Source organism: Schistocerca piceifrons, chromosome 9 (genome assembly GCF_021461385.2).
Source record: "Schistocerca piceifrons isolate TAMUIC-IGC-003096 chromosome 9, iqSchPice1.1, whole genome shotgun sequence".
In the NCBI taxonomy this organism is placed as follows: Eukaryota; Metazoa; Arthropoda; class Insecta; order Orthoptera; family Acrididae; genus Schistocerca; species Schistocerca piceifrons.
This window is the reverse complement of record NC_060146.1, coordinates 154,182,112-154,202,640: the sequence shown is the minus strand read 5'-3', so window position 1 is coordinate 154,202,640 and position 20,529 is coordinate 154,182,112. Positions and strand designations below refer to the sequence as shown.

The following is a 20,529-nucleotide window of genomic DNA, read 5'->3' as shown; positions in this document are numbered from 1 at the left end:
TGTGAATAAAAACCCCAAATCTGAATTTTACTATTCGGTGGATGATTGGCCAAACTAAAATGACAGGAGCCTATCTTTGTATCTGGAATCAATGGCACTATGGTGTTGGTGTACCCTTATAAAATGGTTAATTCCAGTTAATGAACAGGTGTTACACAATATGGCCAGCAGTGTCTTATTGTCTTGAGAGAAATGAAAACGTGGTTCAGCAAGAGATCTGGACGATCCAAGAATATGCAGATAGTGCTAAGTCATCGGAATACTGTCCTGGTGTACAACACCAGAATGGCCACCCCCTCAGCGATTGAGCACATGATGTCTTCCCTAAGATGATTGATCAAAGAGTGATTCTGATTGTGCATCCCTGTACCTGACTCCTTCGTTTGAGACACCATGGTAGCAAACATCAATCAGGCAAAATTTTATTTACTTCTGTCCAATTGCATGAAACTGCAATGTTAAATAATATTCCATCACAGAATATATCAAGTAGAGGGTCAATCAGGACACATTTTTCAATGAAAGTTTGTTATGAAATTTCCCATCTGGCATCAAGATGTGATCCAGGTGAATCGGAGCATTGTTTATACAACTCAGTATTTACAAGACGCCAAGGAAATGCGACAGAAGCTCCACCACATCCCATTCCCACAGTAGCAGGCCTGACCTCTTCAAAAACAGTGAGTTCTCTCCAGAAGTTATCAGGTGGTTGGCCAGCCATTAAGAGGCAAACACACTAGCCAGACACTGGACTGCAGTCTGCCACAACACTGAAAATCCCATCCCTGTTTCAGTGACTTGAGAGCCCCATAAATCTCATTCGAGTGCCTCTACCGGCCATGTAAGCTAGGGATTTAACCCTCTGAGAGTCGAATGGACTGTCCCGTTACTCCCAATGTCGTGTGAATTGGCCATTCCAGAACTCCTGAAGAAACGAACTGTAAGGTTCCCATGAATTCCCATGGCTGAAATGACGTAAGTTCAGACAAAAAACCTCTGCACTTTAATCAAATCCAATACTCAGAGTCATGTCCAATCATTACAAGAAGCGGATAGTGTTAGCTTATTAATGGAAGGAAGCCAGATGGCTTCTAACCCTGCAAAGTTTATTGCAACGTTTATCAGCTGACCACAAAGCTACACAGTAGCAAACCTGTTTCTTAAGTAGCTCTCTGCATTGTGTGTTGCGCAGTTTTTCAACTATCAGTGGTCAATATGTGTTTTCACAATATTCTATGCCCTTGTGCAACTGTTGGTTGTCTGTCAAATCGTGTGGCTGGGTTACTGGAACAGTGCTGTGCACTTCATGCCTGACTGAGAAATGTTGTCATGGAAGATCCATCTTCAACTATAGGACATATGCTTTCAACTACGGATAACGCATTTCTTTTGTATATCTGGAATTCGTGTCGTATGTTTTACGTGTAGTTACTTTTTTTCAAAGTGAAGTCCCTCTCCTTCACAAACAGAAATCAAAAGCAGAAAAAATGCTAAAAGATCTGTTTTCTGATTTGATGTTATTAAGAAGACTCCAATTTTGCTGTTAGACCATACAAATCCAAGGCACTTCGTTGGATAAATTCCGATATACTTGGGTATTGCTGCACAGGAAATATTTGATAGAGTCAAAGGCAACACTAAAGAGAAATTGTTTTTACGAAAGTTGCTTGAATTTCTATGTACGGCTTTTATCAAAGACCAAAAGACAGTTTAACTTCTCAGACCGCATTTTTCAAATAACTTCCATATTGTAACGTAACGTAGCCCAATCCTACACTGTTAAAGCCTTGCTTCCTGTGTCGTAAAACGGTTTCTTGTGCTTCAAAGATTAATCAACTGTTGGCAGCTGGATTCGAAATTGAAAAATCATGTTACGCTGGATCATGATAAACTTGGATTAGATGTATCTAAACTTTTTACTGTATATTGGAAGAAAGTTTTTATAGGAAATGTGCAGCAAAAACTCCTAATTACCCAAATGTGCAAAAAGTAATTTTGCTTCTCCTCTGTCTTCCCTTTTCCAATGCGTCGGTGGAATGAGTGTCTAGTACCAGTAAAAATTTGTAAACGGCTCGTAGGTAAAAGTGAGAACTGGAACAATAGCAGCACTGAAGGCTGTAAAAGAGGGGATAGAAGACGAAGGAAGATGTGTTTCTTTCGAATCGAGGGGATGAATGATGAGAAGCGGTGTTTTAGGTAAGTAAAATGTTCAGTTGTTAATTTTCCATGTATTCTATGGTCATTTTGCTTGTATGTAAGCATTTCTGCAACTATTTTTGAAATGGAGGTTATTTTGTGGTAAAATCGGGTAAGTTTTCGATGCTGGGTGGATAATTTAAGTGGTAGGCATTGGCAACACTGCGTGACGGGGCTGTCCCGTGAAGCCTCGTAGGAACTGGCATTCGTACAGTTACGGTTCTGTCTGAGTGCGGTGATACGTTCGATCGTGTGGTTGCCATATTAGTTCGTAACTATTGGTAGACATATTAGTCGGATAACTACTTCGCCTTTCCTAGTAACACAGTATTCTACCGATAATTTTTAATCTGCTTTTGCATCGACGGTTGCTAAAGGGATAGCCGTGACATTTTCGCACTTGCAGCAAACTAGAACAGTCGCGTACAGTATGGGAAACACCGAATCAACTCTAGAAGCGCAGCCGGTAAGTTGTGTTTACAGTCATCGTATTTAAATCTGTACACCAACCCCCTTCAAGGCGTGGCGTGACAACTGGAGTCAGCTTTCTAAAAACAACTGCTTCACCTGCCTTTGCGATACTGACGTTTTCATATTCCTGTGTAAACAATGGGGGAGGCTGCATCAGGACCAATGACATACTTCCGTATTTCGTTCAGTAGTTTCAGTGGTCAGCGTGAGGTATGACAGGAAAGAAAGGAGGTGTATCATTTGTTGGTTCTGCACACCCAACGACAGATCAAAGGACGCTGGACACAGGTGAGACGACGTGTTTCAAAGCAAGAGATTCTCAATTTAGTATACCATAACCTCCGAAATCGTTACGCCTTAATAAGAAAGAGGCACAAACAAGCCGACAAACAATATTAATTTAACTGCAATTTGTTTCACTCAATTTAAGTTGTGCTATTAGGCCTATCCTAGCAACAGTCGTGTAGTTCGTGACATTTCGGGGAAAACCAGTCAAATGGTCGTGACAAGGAAGGTAATTAATGTCAGCTCTGCTGTTAGCCCCAACATAACCACAACTTCGTAACTGGTGAAATATTCGGAAACAAGTCATATCGTAAGGCATTTAATGTAATTGCTGCTCATGGTGAGAATGAGTTGTGAATAAACAAAAAGCAAACAATGAAACCATAAGAATATATATATATTGTGCAGCAAATAGTAGAGAATAACAAAACAAACATACATTTGTTTTTCAGATATGACTTATCATCATTGACCTCTATAGTACAGAATAATAGAACAAACAATAATTAATTAATTATAGTGTGTACATACATTTGTTCAAATAAGAATTATCATTATCATTGACCACTCACTATGTTCTGAAAATCCATGTACTCTGTAAAAACATTCTCTTAATAACATTTTTTTAAGCTTATTTTTAAAAATGAAAAAAATTTTCTATCTTTTTGATGCTTAAGGGAAGAGCACTCTTGGTGCAGCCACTTTCATTATTCGTAATGCTCGTTTTTGAATAATGAATGACCGGTTTGCCAGACTTGAATTACCCCAAAATAAGACACCATACTGCGATAGACTATGCATAAGAGCATAATAAGCACATATTATTGTTTTTTCACTGCAGCAGTTTTTCAGCATTCTGAGTATATTGCAGCATTTAATTAGCTTTTTATTGAGCATTTCAATATGTTTACCCCACTTTGGATGCTCGTCTAACCAGATACCTAAAAATTTTGCATTTGAAGTTTGTAAAATCTTCTGTTCACCAAGTTTCAAAACTATATTGGGCTTTACTTTATTCAATACGTGGCTGAAATTCATCCATACTGTTTTTTTCTCATTTACAAATAAACAGTTATCTCTAAGCCATTTTCCTGCTGCTTCTTTTGTTATTTGTACTTTGTGTTGCAAGTCAGTCTCATTTTGAGCTTTAATAAAAAGACTTGCATTGTCCGCATACAATACAGCATTAGCTAGTGTTATGCAGTTTGGTAGTTCATTTATGAAGATCAAGAACAAGAGGGGTCCCAGCACAGAACCTTGTGGCACTCCATTACAAACTTTCTTATAATCTGAAAAGTAAGAGGTTCCTTCGTGAACTATTTCTGCGATCTAGTATCTGTCTGACAGGTATGATTTAAACCAGCTGTGAACAGTACCACGCACACCATAGCAATATAGCTTCTCAAGCAATAATTCATGATCAATAACATCAAATGCCTTTGATAAATCTAAAAACACCCCACAGTTACCTCGTTATGATCTATAGAGATCCGGAGAAGTTTTAGGAAATTATATACAGCTGTTTCAGTTGACCTGTTTTTTCTGAAGCCATTTTGCTCACTGACTAATATTCTACTTGTGTTCAGGAAAGCGGAGAGTCTTTCGTGCATTATTCTTTCAATAACTTTTGAGAAGCAGGCTATCAAGGATATGGGTCATGAAGTTTTTTACATCATGGGGATCACCATTTTTATTTAATGGTTTTGTTGTTGACAGCTTTAATTCTTTAGGGAAAGTGTCAGTGCTGAAAGAGGTGTTCATTATGTCTACAAGGGGATGAGCAATACTTATGCTGTGTTTAAGTATTTTATCTGGAATGCCATCAGTGCCACTAGACAATTTATTTTTTAGTTTGTTGATTGCATTCTGTACTTCTTGTACACTTACAGGGTATAAGAACATAGTTTAAGGATTGGTGGAGATGCTGTGTTTAATCTTTGTTTGTCTGTGGGTTTTTATTTGGCTTTGTACTATACTTGCATAATGAAGGTTGAATATATTGGCAATACATAAAGGATCGCTTATAGTTTTGTCCTCACTTTTAATAACGAAGCTGCTCTCCCTTACTTACTTCTGCCTACAGTTGTATTTATCACATTCCAAACTGATTTCATTTTCTTGTTACCCTTGCTTCTACTGATGTATGAGTCGTTATGTAACTTTTTTTGCTGCATTAATGATTTTCCTGTACAATTTTTCTGTAGCAGGTGACATACTGTTTCAGAACTGGATTTAGCCTGGCTGATTTACTTAGCTTTTTAAGTCGCTCTCCAGATTTCCATTTCCCCTGTGTTACCCAAGTATTAGGCTTGCTTTTTATTTTAATTTTGTTAAGAGGGAATACAATTTCATAGTTATGTTTATAACAAGTTAAAAATGACTGAAATTTCATATCCACGGTGTAGAGTTTGTCTAAATCCCAGTCTGAGTTTTTTAATAAATAATTAAAAACCCTAATATTGTCCTCATTGATACATCTTCTGTAGATATATTTCTCATGTATTCTAGAATTTGTGCCCAGTACATTTATAGAGAGTTTTATAGCTTTGTGGTCCGAGAACCCTGTGTCAGTTACTTCAATAATATGATCTAGCTTTTGCAAGTCAAAATATATTTGATCTATTATTGTTTCAGAGTGTTTTCCATATCTAGTGCATTCATGGACAGATGGTGCTAAATTTTGTGAATATAACAAATTTAGATTTGATACTTTTTGACAAAAAAATTGTTCAAATGGCTCTGAGCACTACGGGACTTAACTGCTGAGGTCATCAGTACCCTAGAACGTAGAACTACTTAAACCTAACTAACCTAAGGACATCACACACACCCATGCCCGAGGCAGGATTCGAACCTGCGATGGTAGCGGTCTCGCGGTTCCAGACTGTAGCGCCTAGAACCTCTCAGCCACACTGGCCGGCCGATACTTTTTGACAGTTCATTTTAAAGTTGACATTGAACTCACCAAGTACAGTAATGCTCTCTGTAAAATGTCTTAATTCACTAAAAAGTCTTTAAACAGTGTCTAAAAATGTCATAAAGTTCCCTGATGGGGAACGGTATATGCACACAATAATTATTTTGGGTTCTATAAGTTTGCACATACTGTATTCAAACTCTTTACCAATGTGTCTTATCTTACTGAGTTTAATTTCTTTGCATTCAATTCCTTGCTTCACATATATACATGTTCCTACCCCTTTAAAATTCTCACTACAAGAGCTACTGATCATTTCGAATCCTGTTATTCTGGCTGTACAAGCTTGGTTTTCTTTTAGCCAGTGCTCACTTACACATAAAACTAAAATATCCTTTAATTTATCCATCAAAAGCACATCAAGTTCAGCAATCTTACTAATTAGACCGGACATTTTGATATAATGTAGCTAATGATATGTTGTCTTTCGAATCCCTCACACTGCTCGCCTCGTTGTTTGGTTGCTGCCTGTCTTGAATAAAAAGTCCTTCAGATGGCCTGGCGGAGACACTCTTCTTTTGCTCAAGGGATGGGTGGTTTCTAAAGCTTCTGGAGGTGTAGTAGAGACTGTTGTTGCTGATATCGCTGGTATAGCCTGTTCCGTTTCTGATGACAATTTTTGTGTTGCAGAAGATACTGTGGACTGGTCTATCAGAGGCAGAACAGCAAAAGTTTCACTGTTTATGCATCTGTTTAATGAGTGAAGTAAACCTGTTTCGTTCAGTTTTGGTTTTGTTTCCTTTAAACAAAGTCCAACAGGTAACTGTAAAATGTTTGCACTGCCTTATACCATGCAGAGATCGTTTGACGGCAGCCTGTGTGCTGTTTGTGTTATTGATATAAGCATCTGCTATAGCATCCTTAGAAGTGAGTTCATGGTCAACAGTAAGATGTTGAAAAGCAACATCTTTGAGGTACTTGGGCGACTGGAAACAGTGCGAAATAATTATTGCGATTGGCAAAATGTACTCTTTCATAACGTAAAGTATGGCTGCTTTCATTCACTGGGGTACAACACAAAAATGTTGCAAACTGTTTTTGTAGCTCCAAACACGTCTAAAGGCTCCAAGAGAGTCAACAGAAGCGTCCGATTCCACCTGTCTGCTTTGACCTGTGACATAATGCTGTTGTGATGTGTGACGTCACTATGGCCTAATGTTTTTGAGTTGGTTGTGTATGTAGATATGTTGTATCTGGTGGTGGAGGTGGACGTGCTGAGTTTATTTAACTTGTGGTATTGGGTTCATTTGATTTTTGCTTTAATGTTTGTTTTAATTTTATTCTATAGTAACTGCTATGTTTTTCCTGTTTTATATTAATGGTAGGTCAGTTGTGTTTTAATTCATCTAGTTAATATGGGGTATTTGGAGTTCTGTTTCCACATTTGGGAGTTGTGAGTGTTGGTTATGTGGTAACGATAGTTGTGGTTTACTTATACACAAACATATCAGTATGATATATGAATCGTCATCGCAATACAAAATCAGTTGCTCAAATATACGCACACGCGGAATACATAAGTATGCTTCAGAACATGACAGGTGATTGGTTGTGCCCTTGATAAAGGAACCACCTCAGAATTTGCTTGGAGGTGCGTAGCAAACCAAGGGAAATGTCCGATTCGTCCAAGTTTGTTTTGTATAGCAAAATGCCATAATTTAAATTTTTTGATAACATCTGTTTTAGGATGGTGTGATTTTTTTTTCCCCCCCCTAAGCTACTTATTTTCTGCTGCTGTCCCGTCAGTTGCATTTTATTTATGGCATGAGACGATATTTTTATTTTTGTTCGTGTTTGTCGGCGTGTGTATCAAGGAGCACTAGAAAGACGGGTGCGGGAGCATTATCGTGACATCAGCATCTCAGGCCACAGTGTGCTTGTGTGTATCGTGTTAGCAGTTTAGTGTGTTTGTGAGTGTCATGTGAGCCAAGTACTGTAGTGTAAGTTATTTTCAACCACGTCTTTTTTAATGTGTATACTGAAATCATTCAACGTGTATATAATTTTTTAGTAATGAAATAAGTGTATATGAGAGTATAATAATAGGAAGTGTGCATAACCTCAACCATGTAGATTTTACTTAACCACCAAATTTCTTTCAGTGAGAGTTGTAAAACAAGTACATTGTATTGTGCAAGCCACTTATATAGTGACTGTCAAAGTGTGCACATGGTTCAACAGGTTTTCGTGATTTTATACAGATGTGTTTATTTGTAAATACTCAAGAAGGTATGTAAATAATCAAGAAGGTATGTAACATCAAAGTTTAGTGTAGAGTGCTCCAGTTGCAGTACATGTTGTTATTAGTAAACTGTAGTGTTACAAAATAATTGTGACAGGTACTTCCAAACCATAAATTCTTTTTTTTAATGTTGTTTACAGATTTTGTGAAACATCGAAATGCCCCGCAAGTGCAGTGTATTTGAATACAGATTGAATTACAAATTGGAAACTGGGAAACCAACAATATTTTCACTGCCATCCGATGAAAATCGCCGTAATTTGTGGCTTCGTCACATCCCAGCTGGTTCTTCAAAACTAAAACAACCAGGTGTATTTCGACGAATCGTACATAATTCGAGTAGACAGACTTATGGACAAAGGTGAACTAAAAGTGTTATCACGAATAATCCCTAAACTAACAGAAGATGTCGTGCCAACTTAATTTCCAAAGACGCCATCCTATTGTTCTGAAACAGTCAGAAAAACAAAACACTTTTCTGATGTAGAAGACAACGTGCGAAAAGCCATTCAAGATAGTATAGATTCCAATAAGAACTCTTGCGCAGGAAGCACTAAAAAGTGTAAATGACGTAAGTTCACTTCTAGACACCAGAAAAATTAGTAGTAGTAAGTGGTCAGTCTGTCCCATCAAATGTTGCTCTTTCTCCAAAGACATTTCAATCCTTGATTTTACCCATACAGTCCTCTCTTGAAAGTAGTTTCATATTTATTTGACAAACATGGATTTGATTAATTTCTGCCAGGGAAATTTCAATCTGATAATTTTGAAAGTTGATTTGGGTCATACCATCAACAGAGTGATGCCAATTATTATGTAAGTTACATTCAGGTATTAGAAAATGAAAGAAAGCTTTGATTTAATAATAATAGCTTTGATTTAATAATAATGTACTGTTTGCTACTCGTAATGTCACTGTACAGCTGAAAACTTTAATTCCTATTCAGCAGAGCAAAGATCGGAGTGTTTATATACATATGTTTTCAGATATATTAAATGAGAGTTTCAAAATAGAGGAAATTGGTCATGATGCCATACCTATAGTGACCCACGTAGGAGGTTATACGCTTAGAAAAGTCTTAGAGAAATCAAAATGTGAATTAAACAGAGGTAGACTAATTTTGCTCTCTGAGGAAGTGGTATTTACTGTGGCTCTGGCATGGCACACAGTTTCTTCACTTTTGAAGAAGTAGCATTTCATGACATGGGGAAACAGCTTTCAGTTGCACGTAATATTAGTTACAGAAGAGTCGTCTCTAAGGTCATTGATGCTAGATGCAAATATGTGTTGCACAACACCCTGTTAAACAAATTAGAGACTATTTCCCTATGTACAAACAAGATTCTTCTTAATAATTTTGACAGGCTTTATAATGATAAAAGAATAGATTTCAATTATAGTTCCAGAAAAATTGAAAAATTTAAGTTGTTCTACTCGCATAATACAGAACTGTGTAACACATAAATGTGGTCACTGCATCGTAAATAAATATAATTGTGTATTATTTTTGTGTTTTAATATGTATTTATAATGAGCCCAGATTGTGTCTTTCCATTTACTAATGATTTATTTTAAAGGTAGGTGTGTGTGTGTGTGTGTGGAGGGGGGGGGGGGGTTATATTTTTGTTTTTATTGCGATGGAGTTCCAGCTGTGCAACAGATACAATCATTTGGACTTTCTTGAATACTTCTGCTCCTGTGCCTTACATAGAATGTAGAACATCTAAAACCCTATGTACTCCTTTAGTGATGAATAGATTCATTATAAATATAGTACACTGGAGTAACCTCTGGTATGGGTTATTACTCTAAGAAAGTTCAATACTGTGTGCTTTAAAATAATTTGCAAATTTCCTACAAGATAAAACTGAGAGAATTAATGTCCTGCTGTTGATTTTGAAAGCTTCTTCAATTAGTTTCACCTTCATTCCAGTGTACATGTCAGCAACTACTGTAAGTGGTTTTTATTGTCTTAGCAGTTTACTTGATTATGCATCATAAGCCTTAAAACTTTTTTACCAAGGTGAGTGGATAGCTGATATCCAGAAAGCAATAGTATGTTTATTGAATTTCTCTTCTCTAATTTGTGAACAAGCAGTAACTTCGTCAGATGTCCTGCAGTTATTGTAAAGGAGTTAACTACCAACCTCAGCCACAATTTGATCTTTTATATGCAGGGCAGAAGTGTTGAAAATGAAGGGTACTACAGAATTTTAGTTGCTTGTTGTTTAGTTTTGTAAATCTGGAAAGTAAGCTAAACCTCCAGGTTTACATAAGAAATTATAAAATCTCTGCAAGCCAATTTGTTTTCATATTAATCAGCTCTGAATGACAAATGTGGCCTCAGAGGCATGATGCCTTGCTTCATCCCAGTAGCTCTAGTTCATGTGCCTGAAGCAGCAAATGAAGAATGGATGTATTACTGTGCTGACCTACTTCTTTGATGATTGGTGTAATATTTCCTTTATCAGAATTGGTGACACCTCCCTTGTTGGTTTATAAATTCTGATTTATACTGACCAATTTTTTCTGTTTTTTGTTTATGATTAAATGATAAAATTCAGATGTCTCATGAGAGATGTAATTTGGTTCATATTTACATCAGGTAGCTAATCTTCAATGTAAAATAGGTGAATGGTGTTTTCTGTGAGAATTCTGTCGGTGATGTGCATACGTTTTAAGTTAAAAAATTCAGAATTCCAGAGACCTATGAGTAATTTCTTGTGTGTGTGTGTGTGTGTGTGTGTGTGTGTGTGTGTGTGTGTGTGTGTGTTTTGACAGGTGACATCATTACCGCCATATTGTATCATTTCTGCTGTATTGATAACTTCGTGTCAAAGCAGACAGGTGGAATCGGTCGCTTCTGTAATGTCCTAAAGGGAGTCTCCATAAATTTACACTATTTTGTATTTTTTTGTCTTGTTCATTAACTTAAGTTTAGTAATAAATATCATTAAATTCTGAATTATGCACATATTTTGGACATCAACTAGATTTTTACCTTTTCTGTTGCTCTTTGTCTCCTTTTAACAGTGTCACTTGAACCATAGGTATAGTTAAATTGGAACTAGGTTCAGAATGAAACATTGTGGTGAAATCACATGTTGTGCTAGTCACCAATGTGCTAAGTTATTTATTTTTATTGATCAAAGGATCATATCAGAATGATGTTTATCATTACAATACAAAAGAAATAGCTCAAAATATACACACACTTGGAATACATTTGTATACCTGAGAACCTGACAGGTGGTTGGCTGTAGCCTTGATCAAGAAACTAACTCAGCATTTGCTTGGAGTAACTTAATAAAACCACAGAAATCCGAAATCAGTATGACACGACAGAGCAAACTCCATCTTTATGAATTTGAAGTCAGTGTCTTAACAGTTGCACCACCTAATTCGGTTGGTCTCTAATGTACGGGCCTCTTAGATTCGTATACTTAGTTTCAGCTGACCTGTAATGCATAATATAGCCTTTTTCTTCATTGCTGCACATGCCAAGAATCCCCATTGATGATCCCGGACCATGCAATGCTGCTAAGCCCCTTGCACTAATTCCCATTTGTTTGGAAATGCTTCATGCATCGTTTAGTAACCTTTCCTCAGTCCACCTGAAAAACTAGTCACTGTCCCCCATGTTGAAATCTTGTGAATGTTACGACATTATTGTCATACACTTTACATCTTGACTCATGATTCTTTTGTGAAGTAGTGAACTGTTCTGTACTGAAAAGTGACAGGGTGCTGTAGTTACCGCTGTCATTATTACCCACTGCTGTGAGTCCTGTAAGTAGGCTTTAGTTATGTACTGTGCATTACTCACAAAGAATGTCTCAGTTGCCTTTTTAAATATATGCGTTTTAGTAATATCTTTAATTTTCTTGGGTAGTTGATTGTCCAGTTTTATTTTCTGATGTTCCATTATTATGTGCAGAACTACTAGTGAAATATTGAGTACAGTGTTCCTGATATTTACCACAGATTGGTAGATGCACTCACGTGATGTAATAAGGATGTCCAGTTTTTTAAACAGCTTTTTACAATGAGCCTGACTACTACTTCAAGGTGTTATACTTGCAACCTCTTTCTGCAGTTTAAAAATTGTTCATTTTGTTCCTTCAATCCCCAAAAAAGTCCCATAGTTAAGAATTTTGTGTACCTAGGCATTGCATGTCACCACAAGACAGTAGCTGCTACAGAATGATGCTAAAACCTAAGAGCAGAAAGTGCCAATGACATTCTTTTTGCCACTAGCTTTGTATCTTCACTCCTTGTTAATTAACTGTTGATATTCGTCCCTAAAGTTTTGCATTTGCTACACAATCTACAGATTTATCACCTATGCTTAATGTGACAGTTTCACCCTTTTCCTGTTGAAATGTATACTTTTTGTTTTCTTTGTTTTGTGTTGATTAATTACATCTTGTCCATTTGTAAACATCCTTGAGGGTTTTATTTGCTTTTTCTATCAGAATTCTGGTGCTTTACCAATGACTGTAATGTTGCTGTCATCAGTAAAGAGAATGTTCTCTCCATACCTCATGCTGTGTGGAAAGTCATTGATCCTGAGGAACACATATGTTTAATTTTTGTCTGACAATTGTTTCACTAAATATCTATCATCAGCAGATGTGCACACTATTTCCATCTAACAGAACACTCACATAAGACTTGTGATTGGCAAGCATTTGGAGCCAGTTGCTGTCTCCTTCAGGCAAAAGGGTTGAAGGGGAAGGAATAAGGCTGAAGGAAAAGGACTCGAGAGGTTTAGGAAAAGGGGTAGATTTTGGGAAAGTCATCCAGAACTGCGGGGCAGGGGAGACTTACTGTATGGGATGAGAAGGAAAGACTTATTGTTGTAGACTGCACCGGATGAGACTTCAAAACCTGAGAGCTTAAAGATAGAAGACAGGGTAATATCCAAGACAGACATTACTACTACAATATCATGCACAAGTTAATGAGAGTGAGAAGCTAAGTATATTGTATGTGACAGAGGTGGAAGGTGTGGTGAAAAATAGATGGGAAAGATGAAAGATTTAGAAAACTAAAACAGAGTGAACCAAAGAGTAGCAACAGTGAAGAATAGCTGAGACGGAAGAAATTAACGTAAATTAAGGCCAGGTGGGTAGCGAGAACCAGGGATGTGTTGAGCTGGTTCCCAGCTGCGGAGTTCAGAGAAACTGGTGTTGGGGAAAGGATCCAGATGGTGCATGTGGTGAAACAGGTGCAGAGGTCATGTATTTCATGTTGTAGTGCATGCTCTGCAACAGGATATTGAGAGTTGCCAGAATATACCCTCTGCCTATGCTCATTCACCCTAATCGATAATTTGGTGGTAGTCATGCTGATGTAGAAGGCTGAAAAATGTTTACATAATATCTAGTATATGACGTGTCATTTTGCAGGTGGCTCTCCCTTTGATAGGATATGTTTTGCCAGTTACAGGGCTATTATGGGTGGTGGTAGGAGGGCATGTAGGTGAAGTCTTGCAGTGGGGACTGTCACAGGGATAGGAGCCATAGGGCAGGGAGATGGGTGCAGAAGGAGCATAGGGTCAGATAAGAATATTTCAGAGATTGAGAGGGCAACGGAGAGCTATTGTAGGTGTGGTGGGCAAGATTTTAGACAGAATGGATCTCATTTCAGGGTATGATTTTTGGAAGTCGTGGCGCTGTCGTAGTAGCTGATTAACACATTGCAGACCAGGAGAATACTGAGTCACCAGTGGTGTGCTCTGAAGCTATTTTGTGGAGGGCTCAGTCATACCACGATTGAAGTGATGGCCCAGGAAATCTGCTTTTTGACTATGCTGGTGGGGTAATTACGTGCAGTGAAGACTGAGGTGAGAAGGGTGGTGTATTGCTGTAAAGTGTCTGCATCTGAACAAATATATTTGCCTCAGGTGACAAGGCTGTATTGGAGGGTGCAGTCCCCAACAATCAGTCTTTCCTTCTCATCCCGTACTGTAAGTCTCCCCTAACCCACAGTTCTGGGTGATTTTCCCAAAATCCACCCCTTTCCCTAGACCTCTCCAGTCCTTTTCCTTCGCCCCTCTTCCTTACCTTTCAACCTTTCTGCCTGAAGAAGGAGCCACTGGCTCTAAAAGCTTGCCTAATCATAAACTTCTATTATGTGTGTGTTCTGCACTGGCTTGGTGAGTAGACCTTTTATCCATCCAATTAAATAATTTTGTTGTTTAGTAGAATTTTACGGTCAGCAGTGTTACAAGCCTTAAACAGCTCCATATATCACTGTCGTAAGTGCTGTAGTGGCCAATTGTGCCCTTCTCCCACATCGAAAACCAAACTCTACTTTTATACTTACTCTTGTTATACTTACTCTTGTAACATAGTAGTCCGTCTTTCATAAGTAATTCAGTCATTTTTGGGAATAAAGAGGATAGTTGAACAAGGCTGTAGTTTTCAGTACTCTCTGCAGTACCCTCCTTTAGTAATTACTCATGCTATAAGTACTCGCGATAGATACCTCAAGTAAAGAACTCAATCATTAGGTTTGTTATTTAATGGGGTTTGTATGCTGTCTAAGTATGTCTTGCTAGTGGAGACTTGAACCTCATGTATGCCTGCTGACTTATTTTTTAATTTCTGTATTGCCTTTCTGACATGAAGCCATGCTGTGTGAAGGTATTTCTCTAGCAAACCTTTATAAACGTTTTTTCCACTTCTTTTGTTGTTTTGCTTTATTGATTGTATTCAGTAATTAATCCCATTACATTCTCCATAACTACTCACACAATTTCCAGTGCAAAATCCAGTTTTTGTATTTTCTGTTCCTTGTTTTCTCGTGTTCTAACAGTGGTACTTAAACTGTTGATGTACATGTACTAGAAGTACATTCTGAATGGGACTGTGTGTTGTTATGGTCTTTATTGTGTACAGGCATAGCTCTAGGAAACACATCTAAAAATTTTGGATCGTTGGAAGCCTCAGATTGTATCTGTTTGCTTTGACCAATGACGTAATGGTGTTGTGGTATGTGATATCATTTTGGCATGAGGCCAGGGCAATGTGGGTGTTGGGTGCAGAGTTTTTGAGTTGGTTCGTGCTTTTTGTCAGTTTGTATTTGATGGCAACCTCTGGTGATTGATGTTGACGTGTTGCATTTAACTGTTGTATTGGGTTCATCTGAGTCATGGTTATCACTATGGTAACGTAGGTTTGTTTGAGTCCGGGTAGTCGGTGCTGTAACGTGGGTTTCAAATTGTTTGCTTTGTTTTTAATGAGTTATGTTTTTTTCCCTTTTGTTTGTGTGTTTCATGTTTTAGTTACATCAGATTAGTTTGTGTGTGTGTGTGTGTGTGTGTGTGTGTGTGTGTGTGTGTGTGTGTGTGTGTGTGTGTGTGTGTGGTCATTGATCTAATGAATATAGGGTGTTTGGGTTTTGGTTTTGGTGGTGTTCTGTGAGTTGTGTAGGTGTGTGAGGTTTTGTGGCTATGGTTTGTTTATTTGTTGTTCACCAGTAGGTATTGAAGGCCCCGTTTGGCCTCCATAGCTCAAAGGAAATGTCAGATTCCACTTTTTGGAATTGCATATGCTAGTTTTAGTTATTGTGGGCTTTGTTTAAGCTGTCTAGGTTGAGTGAAGTGTAAGACTCCTGTTGATTTTGTGGCTGTAGCATTATATCATGAGTCAAGATTTTTTATTTTATTTTTTTATCGTGCGGTGTTTTGTATTGTTATATATTTAGCTTGGCCTCATCCTAAAACTGTATTTCGTGTTTTTGTCCCATTACTCTCATTTTATTGTTGGATTGAGAAGTTCATGTCATTTTTATTTTGTTTATATTTGTTGGCATGTGTACATGTTGACAACATCGCTGCCATTTTGTATACTCTGGATATAGGCGTTTCCGCCCTATTGATGACGTCAAGGGTCAAAGCACACTGGTGGAATCGATCACTTCCCTAATGCCAAAATTATTTTGTACTTTCATAATTTTGATCTATTCATTATGTTTGGTAACAGATGTAATTATATTCTCAAATACTTAGGCATTTCAGGTAGTATAAAATATCAATAATATTAGGAAAAGGATAGATTGCTATTAACTGCAGAGTTGGAGACCAGCACAGTCAAAAGACTGTTACACATTTAGCTTTCGGCCAAAGCCTTCTTCAAAAAGAAAAAGAAATAAAAGATCACACACACACAGACAGATATATACTCATACAAGCAAGCACACATTACACCCAACCACTAATCTGGCAGCTCAAGCTGGCACTACTAGAGACTGGTCATGTGTGCGAGGATGTGTGTGTGTGTGTGTGTGCGAGAGAGAGAGAGAGAGAGAGAGAGAGAGAGAGAGAGAGATCCTCCTCTTGTGAAGAGAGTTGTGGCCAAAAGTTAAATGAGTAACATAGTCTTCCAAAGCCTGAAAACATTGCAAACTGTACTTTCACCAGTATCATTGATATTTCAACTTGGAGTTCCCATTATTTGATCAGGCACATAAAATATGTTTTCTATCTTTTCCACTGGTAGGTGTTTCCTTTCATTCTAATGGTTGTACTTTAACTATTGATGAAGCCAGACTGAAAGCAGGGTCGACTGGCATTGTTGAAGCCACGAAGTGACTTGTTGTTATTAATGGGTAGTTTTAGCTTTAGGGACTAACTAAATTAATAAGTATTTATTTTCTCTTTTATTATTTTGCCTTGTTCATTATATTAAGAAACAAATGACATTTCATTCTCGACAAGTATCTCACTATTTAAAGCGTGTGTGTCAACTGTTGATAGAGCCCAATCGAAACTACTTCCAGATTTGGGTTTTGGTAGTCGTTAGTGTTTATAGATATAGCTCCAGAGAGACTCCATAACCTGGCTTGTAAAAGAAAATAAATACTTTTTTCACATTGTATCTGCTAAAAAACATCCAGTAGCATAGATCGCATAAAATATTTCTTTGTTTGAGACAGTTGGTTTCGAGAGACTTCGCTGTCATCTTCAGGTCTTTTTGTTGTGAAATGTATTCATTTTGCACTGAACCTCGTGTCTACTTGTCATGTGGATAAAAATTAGCACTTTGTAAATATTTCAGTTGTGAAACCTTTTATGATGTGCTGACAGTTATCCACATGACAGCTTGGTGTGCGATTCAGTGTAAAATGAATTTGGCTCACAACAAAAAAATTTTTTAAGATCTGGAGATGGCAGTCTGTTGAAACTGGTTTTGTGTGATCCAGACTGTCATCTGTTTTTAGCAAGTAAAACAGATCACTCCTTCAGTTCTCTCAAAATGAGAAAAATCAGTCATATTTTATCATTATGTTTTATTCGTTAATTAAGTAATAAATGTCATTACATTCTCAACAACTGCTTTACTATTTCAAGTAGAAAGGTTTTTTACCTTCTGTCTCTCCTTCCATTCTAATGGTAACTGCTTGTGAAGTCAGGCTGTAACCAGGCTCAAACAGGGCTGTTTCTGTGACAAAATGACATGTTGTAGTTGTTAGTGTCTAAAAGTATACTATCTCTAGGGAGCCTATATAAACTGACCTATACAAAAAAGAAGTAGGTGAGTAACTATTTGTTTTCTCTTTCTATTACTTCATTTTATTCAGTATATTAAGTAATTAATGTAGTTACATTCTCGACAACCACTTGACTATTTGGACATAAAATATGGTTTTTTCCTTTACTCTTCTACGGTGTCTCCTCTTATTTTCATGTTGGTATTTTAACCAATGATGAATCCAGACTAGCATGGTCGGTTCAACAACATTTTTGCACATGAGCGACTTACCTATTTGTGCTGCTCATCCCCTCTTTGTCCCCATATATTTTCACCTGTGTCCCTTTTTGCTGCTAATCGAGATATGCACACACACACACACACACACACACACACACACACACACACCTGGTTCTGCTCACAGCTTGGTGGTGCAAGTAACATTGTGATACATCATGTATAGAAGTCCCAAGTTGTGGCACCTCTGTGCTGCCCCCCCCCCCCCCTCCCCCCCTCAGTTTGGGCACCAAGCAGCACCTGAAGTTAATTGGGCCTTAAGCTGACCCTGCAGACTTAAACCAGGATTGAATTGGGCTCTTTGTGATAAAATGACATGTTGCTGCTTTAGTCATAATCTGTGCAAACATACATTAGTGCAAACCATTTCAGATGAGAATAGCTCGAGGTTGTTCACCTTCTCATCTGAAATAGATAGAAATAGACCATTACCAACCAACATGCTACTTAGACTGTATTACTCATCCAAATATATCTTACAAATTATTCGTAACCACGGTCATTGTGTTACATTTTCTTTTTTTTTAATTTTTCTTTGACATTTGCCTTGTATAAATTACATTCTCATAAACTAGGTACTAACAATTTATATGGAACCATTTTAACAATTGTTAAGCATTCAATTCATTGTAACCTCAGAGAAATCTTTATATATAATGTTCTTTATATTATTATTATTATTTTTTTTTTAAAAAAAAAAGCATTAACAACTGTATACCAATAAGACTGTAACAATGAGAAGTCTTTGCTATTAGATTCAGAAGCATCTGACCCAACTTATATTTCAAGGTGGTGGGTTACTCTGTACTGTTAATGAAATAAGTAAATAATGAAATAAATAAATATAGTCATTAGTGTGTAAAACTGTAGATTTATGGAGTCTATATACAATGGCCTATCTAGGAAAATAAGTGAATAAAACAGTGGAAAATCACACACACACATCACAAAGACTGTTAACAAGTAAGCTTTTAGTCAAAAGGCCTGCTTTCGAATTACACACACAGCCACTGTCTCTGGTTGCCCTGCAAGGCCCTCTGTGTGTAGCAATTTGTTTTCATAATGTAAATAAATAATGTTTTTTCTTTTTGTTGTTTCTATAATTAGCAACAAATGTAATTTGATTCTCAGCACTTGCATGACTGTTTTGGATTTAATTTTTTCCTTTTTTCCCCCCTTCTTCTGTCGCTCTGTGTCTCCTTTTATTGTGGGGGCTGTACCATAACTGTTGCGAAGTTAGACTGGAAGCAGGTTCCATCAGCGCTGTTTATGCGGCAAAATCATTTGTGTGCTCTACGGAGCCTGTGTAAACTGGCCCATATAAGGAAACGGATAAATATAACTATTCTTGTTTTTTATTATTCTGTTTCAGTTACTATATTTAGTGATAAATGTTATTTCATTATCAACTACTGCTTGAGTACTTCTGGCGCGAAGTGTGTTTTTCCTTTTACGTTGCTTGGAGTTTTCTGTATTTCTTGTGCTGTGTGGTTTCAGATTACGCTAACACAATAGCTCCCTACTTAGCAATCATATACAACCGCTCGCTCACCGATAGATCTGTACCTACAGATTGGAAAATTTCGCAGGTCGCACCAGTGTTTAAGAAGGGTGGTAGGAGTAATCCATCGAACTATAGACCTATATCATTGACGTCGGTTTGCAGTAGGGTTTTGGAGCATATACTGTATTCAAACATTATGAATCACCTCGAAGGGAACAATCTATTGATACATAATCAGCATCGTTTCAGAAAACATCTTTCTTGTGCAACGCAGCTAGCTCATTATTCACATGAAGTAATGGCCGTTATCGACAGGGGATCTCAGGTTGATTCCGTATTTCTGGATTTCCGGAAAGCTTTTGACACCGTTCCTCTAATCAAGCAGTGGGCCTGTAGGGTATTGTCTCAGTTGTGCAACTGGATTCGTGATTTCCTGTCAGGAAGGTCGCAGTTCGTTGTAATAGACGGCAAATCATCAAGTAAAACTGAAATGATATCAGGTGTTCCCCAGGGAAGCGTCCTGGAACCTCTGCTGTTCCTGACCTATATAAATGACCTGGGTGACAATCTGAGCAGTTCTCTTACGTTGTTCACAGATGATGCTGTAATTTACCGTCTAGTAAGGTCATCCGAAGACCAGTATCAGTTGCAAAGCGATTTAGAAAAGATTGCTGTATGGTGTGGCAGGTGGCAGTTGACGCTAAATAACGAAAAGTGTGAGGTGATCCAAATGAGTTCCAAAAGAAATCTGTTGGAATTAGATTATTCGATAAATAGTACAATTCTCAATTCAACTAAGTACCTGGGTGTAAAAACTACAAACAACTTCAGTTGGAAAGGCCACATAGATAATATTGTGGGGAAGGCGAGCCAAAGTTGCGTTTCATTGGCAGGACACTTAGAAGATGCAACAAGTCCACTAAAGAGACAGCTTACACTACACTCGTTTGTCCTCTGTTAGAATATTGCTGCGTGGTGTGGGATCCTTACCAGGTGGGATTGACCGAGGACATCGAAAGGTGCAAAAAAGGGCAGCTCGTTTTGTATTATCGCGTAATAGGGGAGAGAGTGTGGCAG

General features: G+C 37.7%; 1 protein-coding gene across 2 annotated transcripts in view; it reads left to right on the top strand.

The window, feature by feature from the left end:
* Positions 1-2,372: 2,372 nt before the first annotated feature.
* LOC124716945 (speckle-type POZ protein-like) overlaps positions 2,373-20,529 on the top strand; it is a 90,315-nt gene continuing 72,158 nt past the window's right edge. Inside the window, exon 1 of one of the 2 annotated variants that reach the window (XM_047243529.1) lies at positions 2,373-2,662. In XM_047243529.1, coding sequence (XP_047099485.1) covers positions 2,627-2,662 — 36 coding nt within the window. In that variant the 5' untranslated portion in view covers positions 2,373-2,626. Of the gene's footprint in view, positions 2,663-2,736; positions 2,956-20,529 lie in introns of those variants that run through there. The other variant, XM_047243530.1, reaches the window with a different exon arrangement.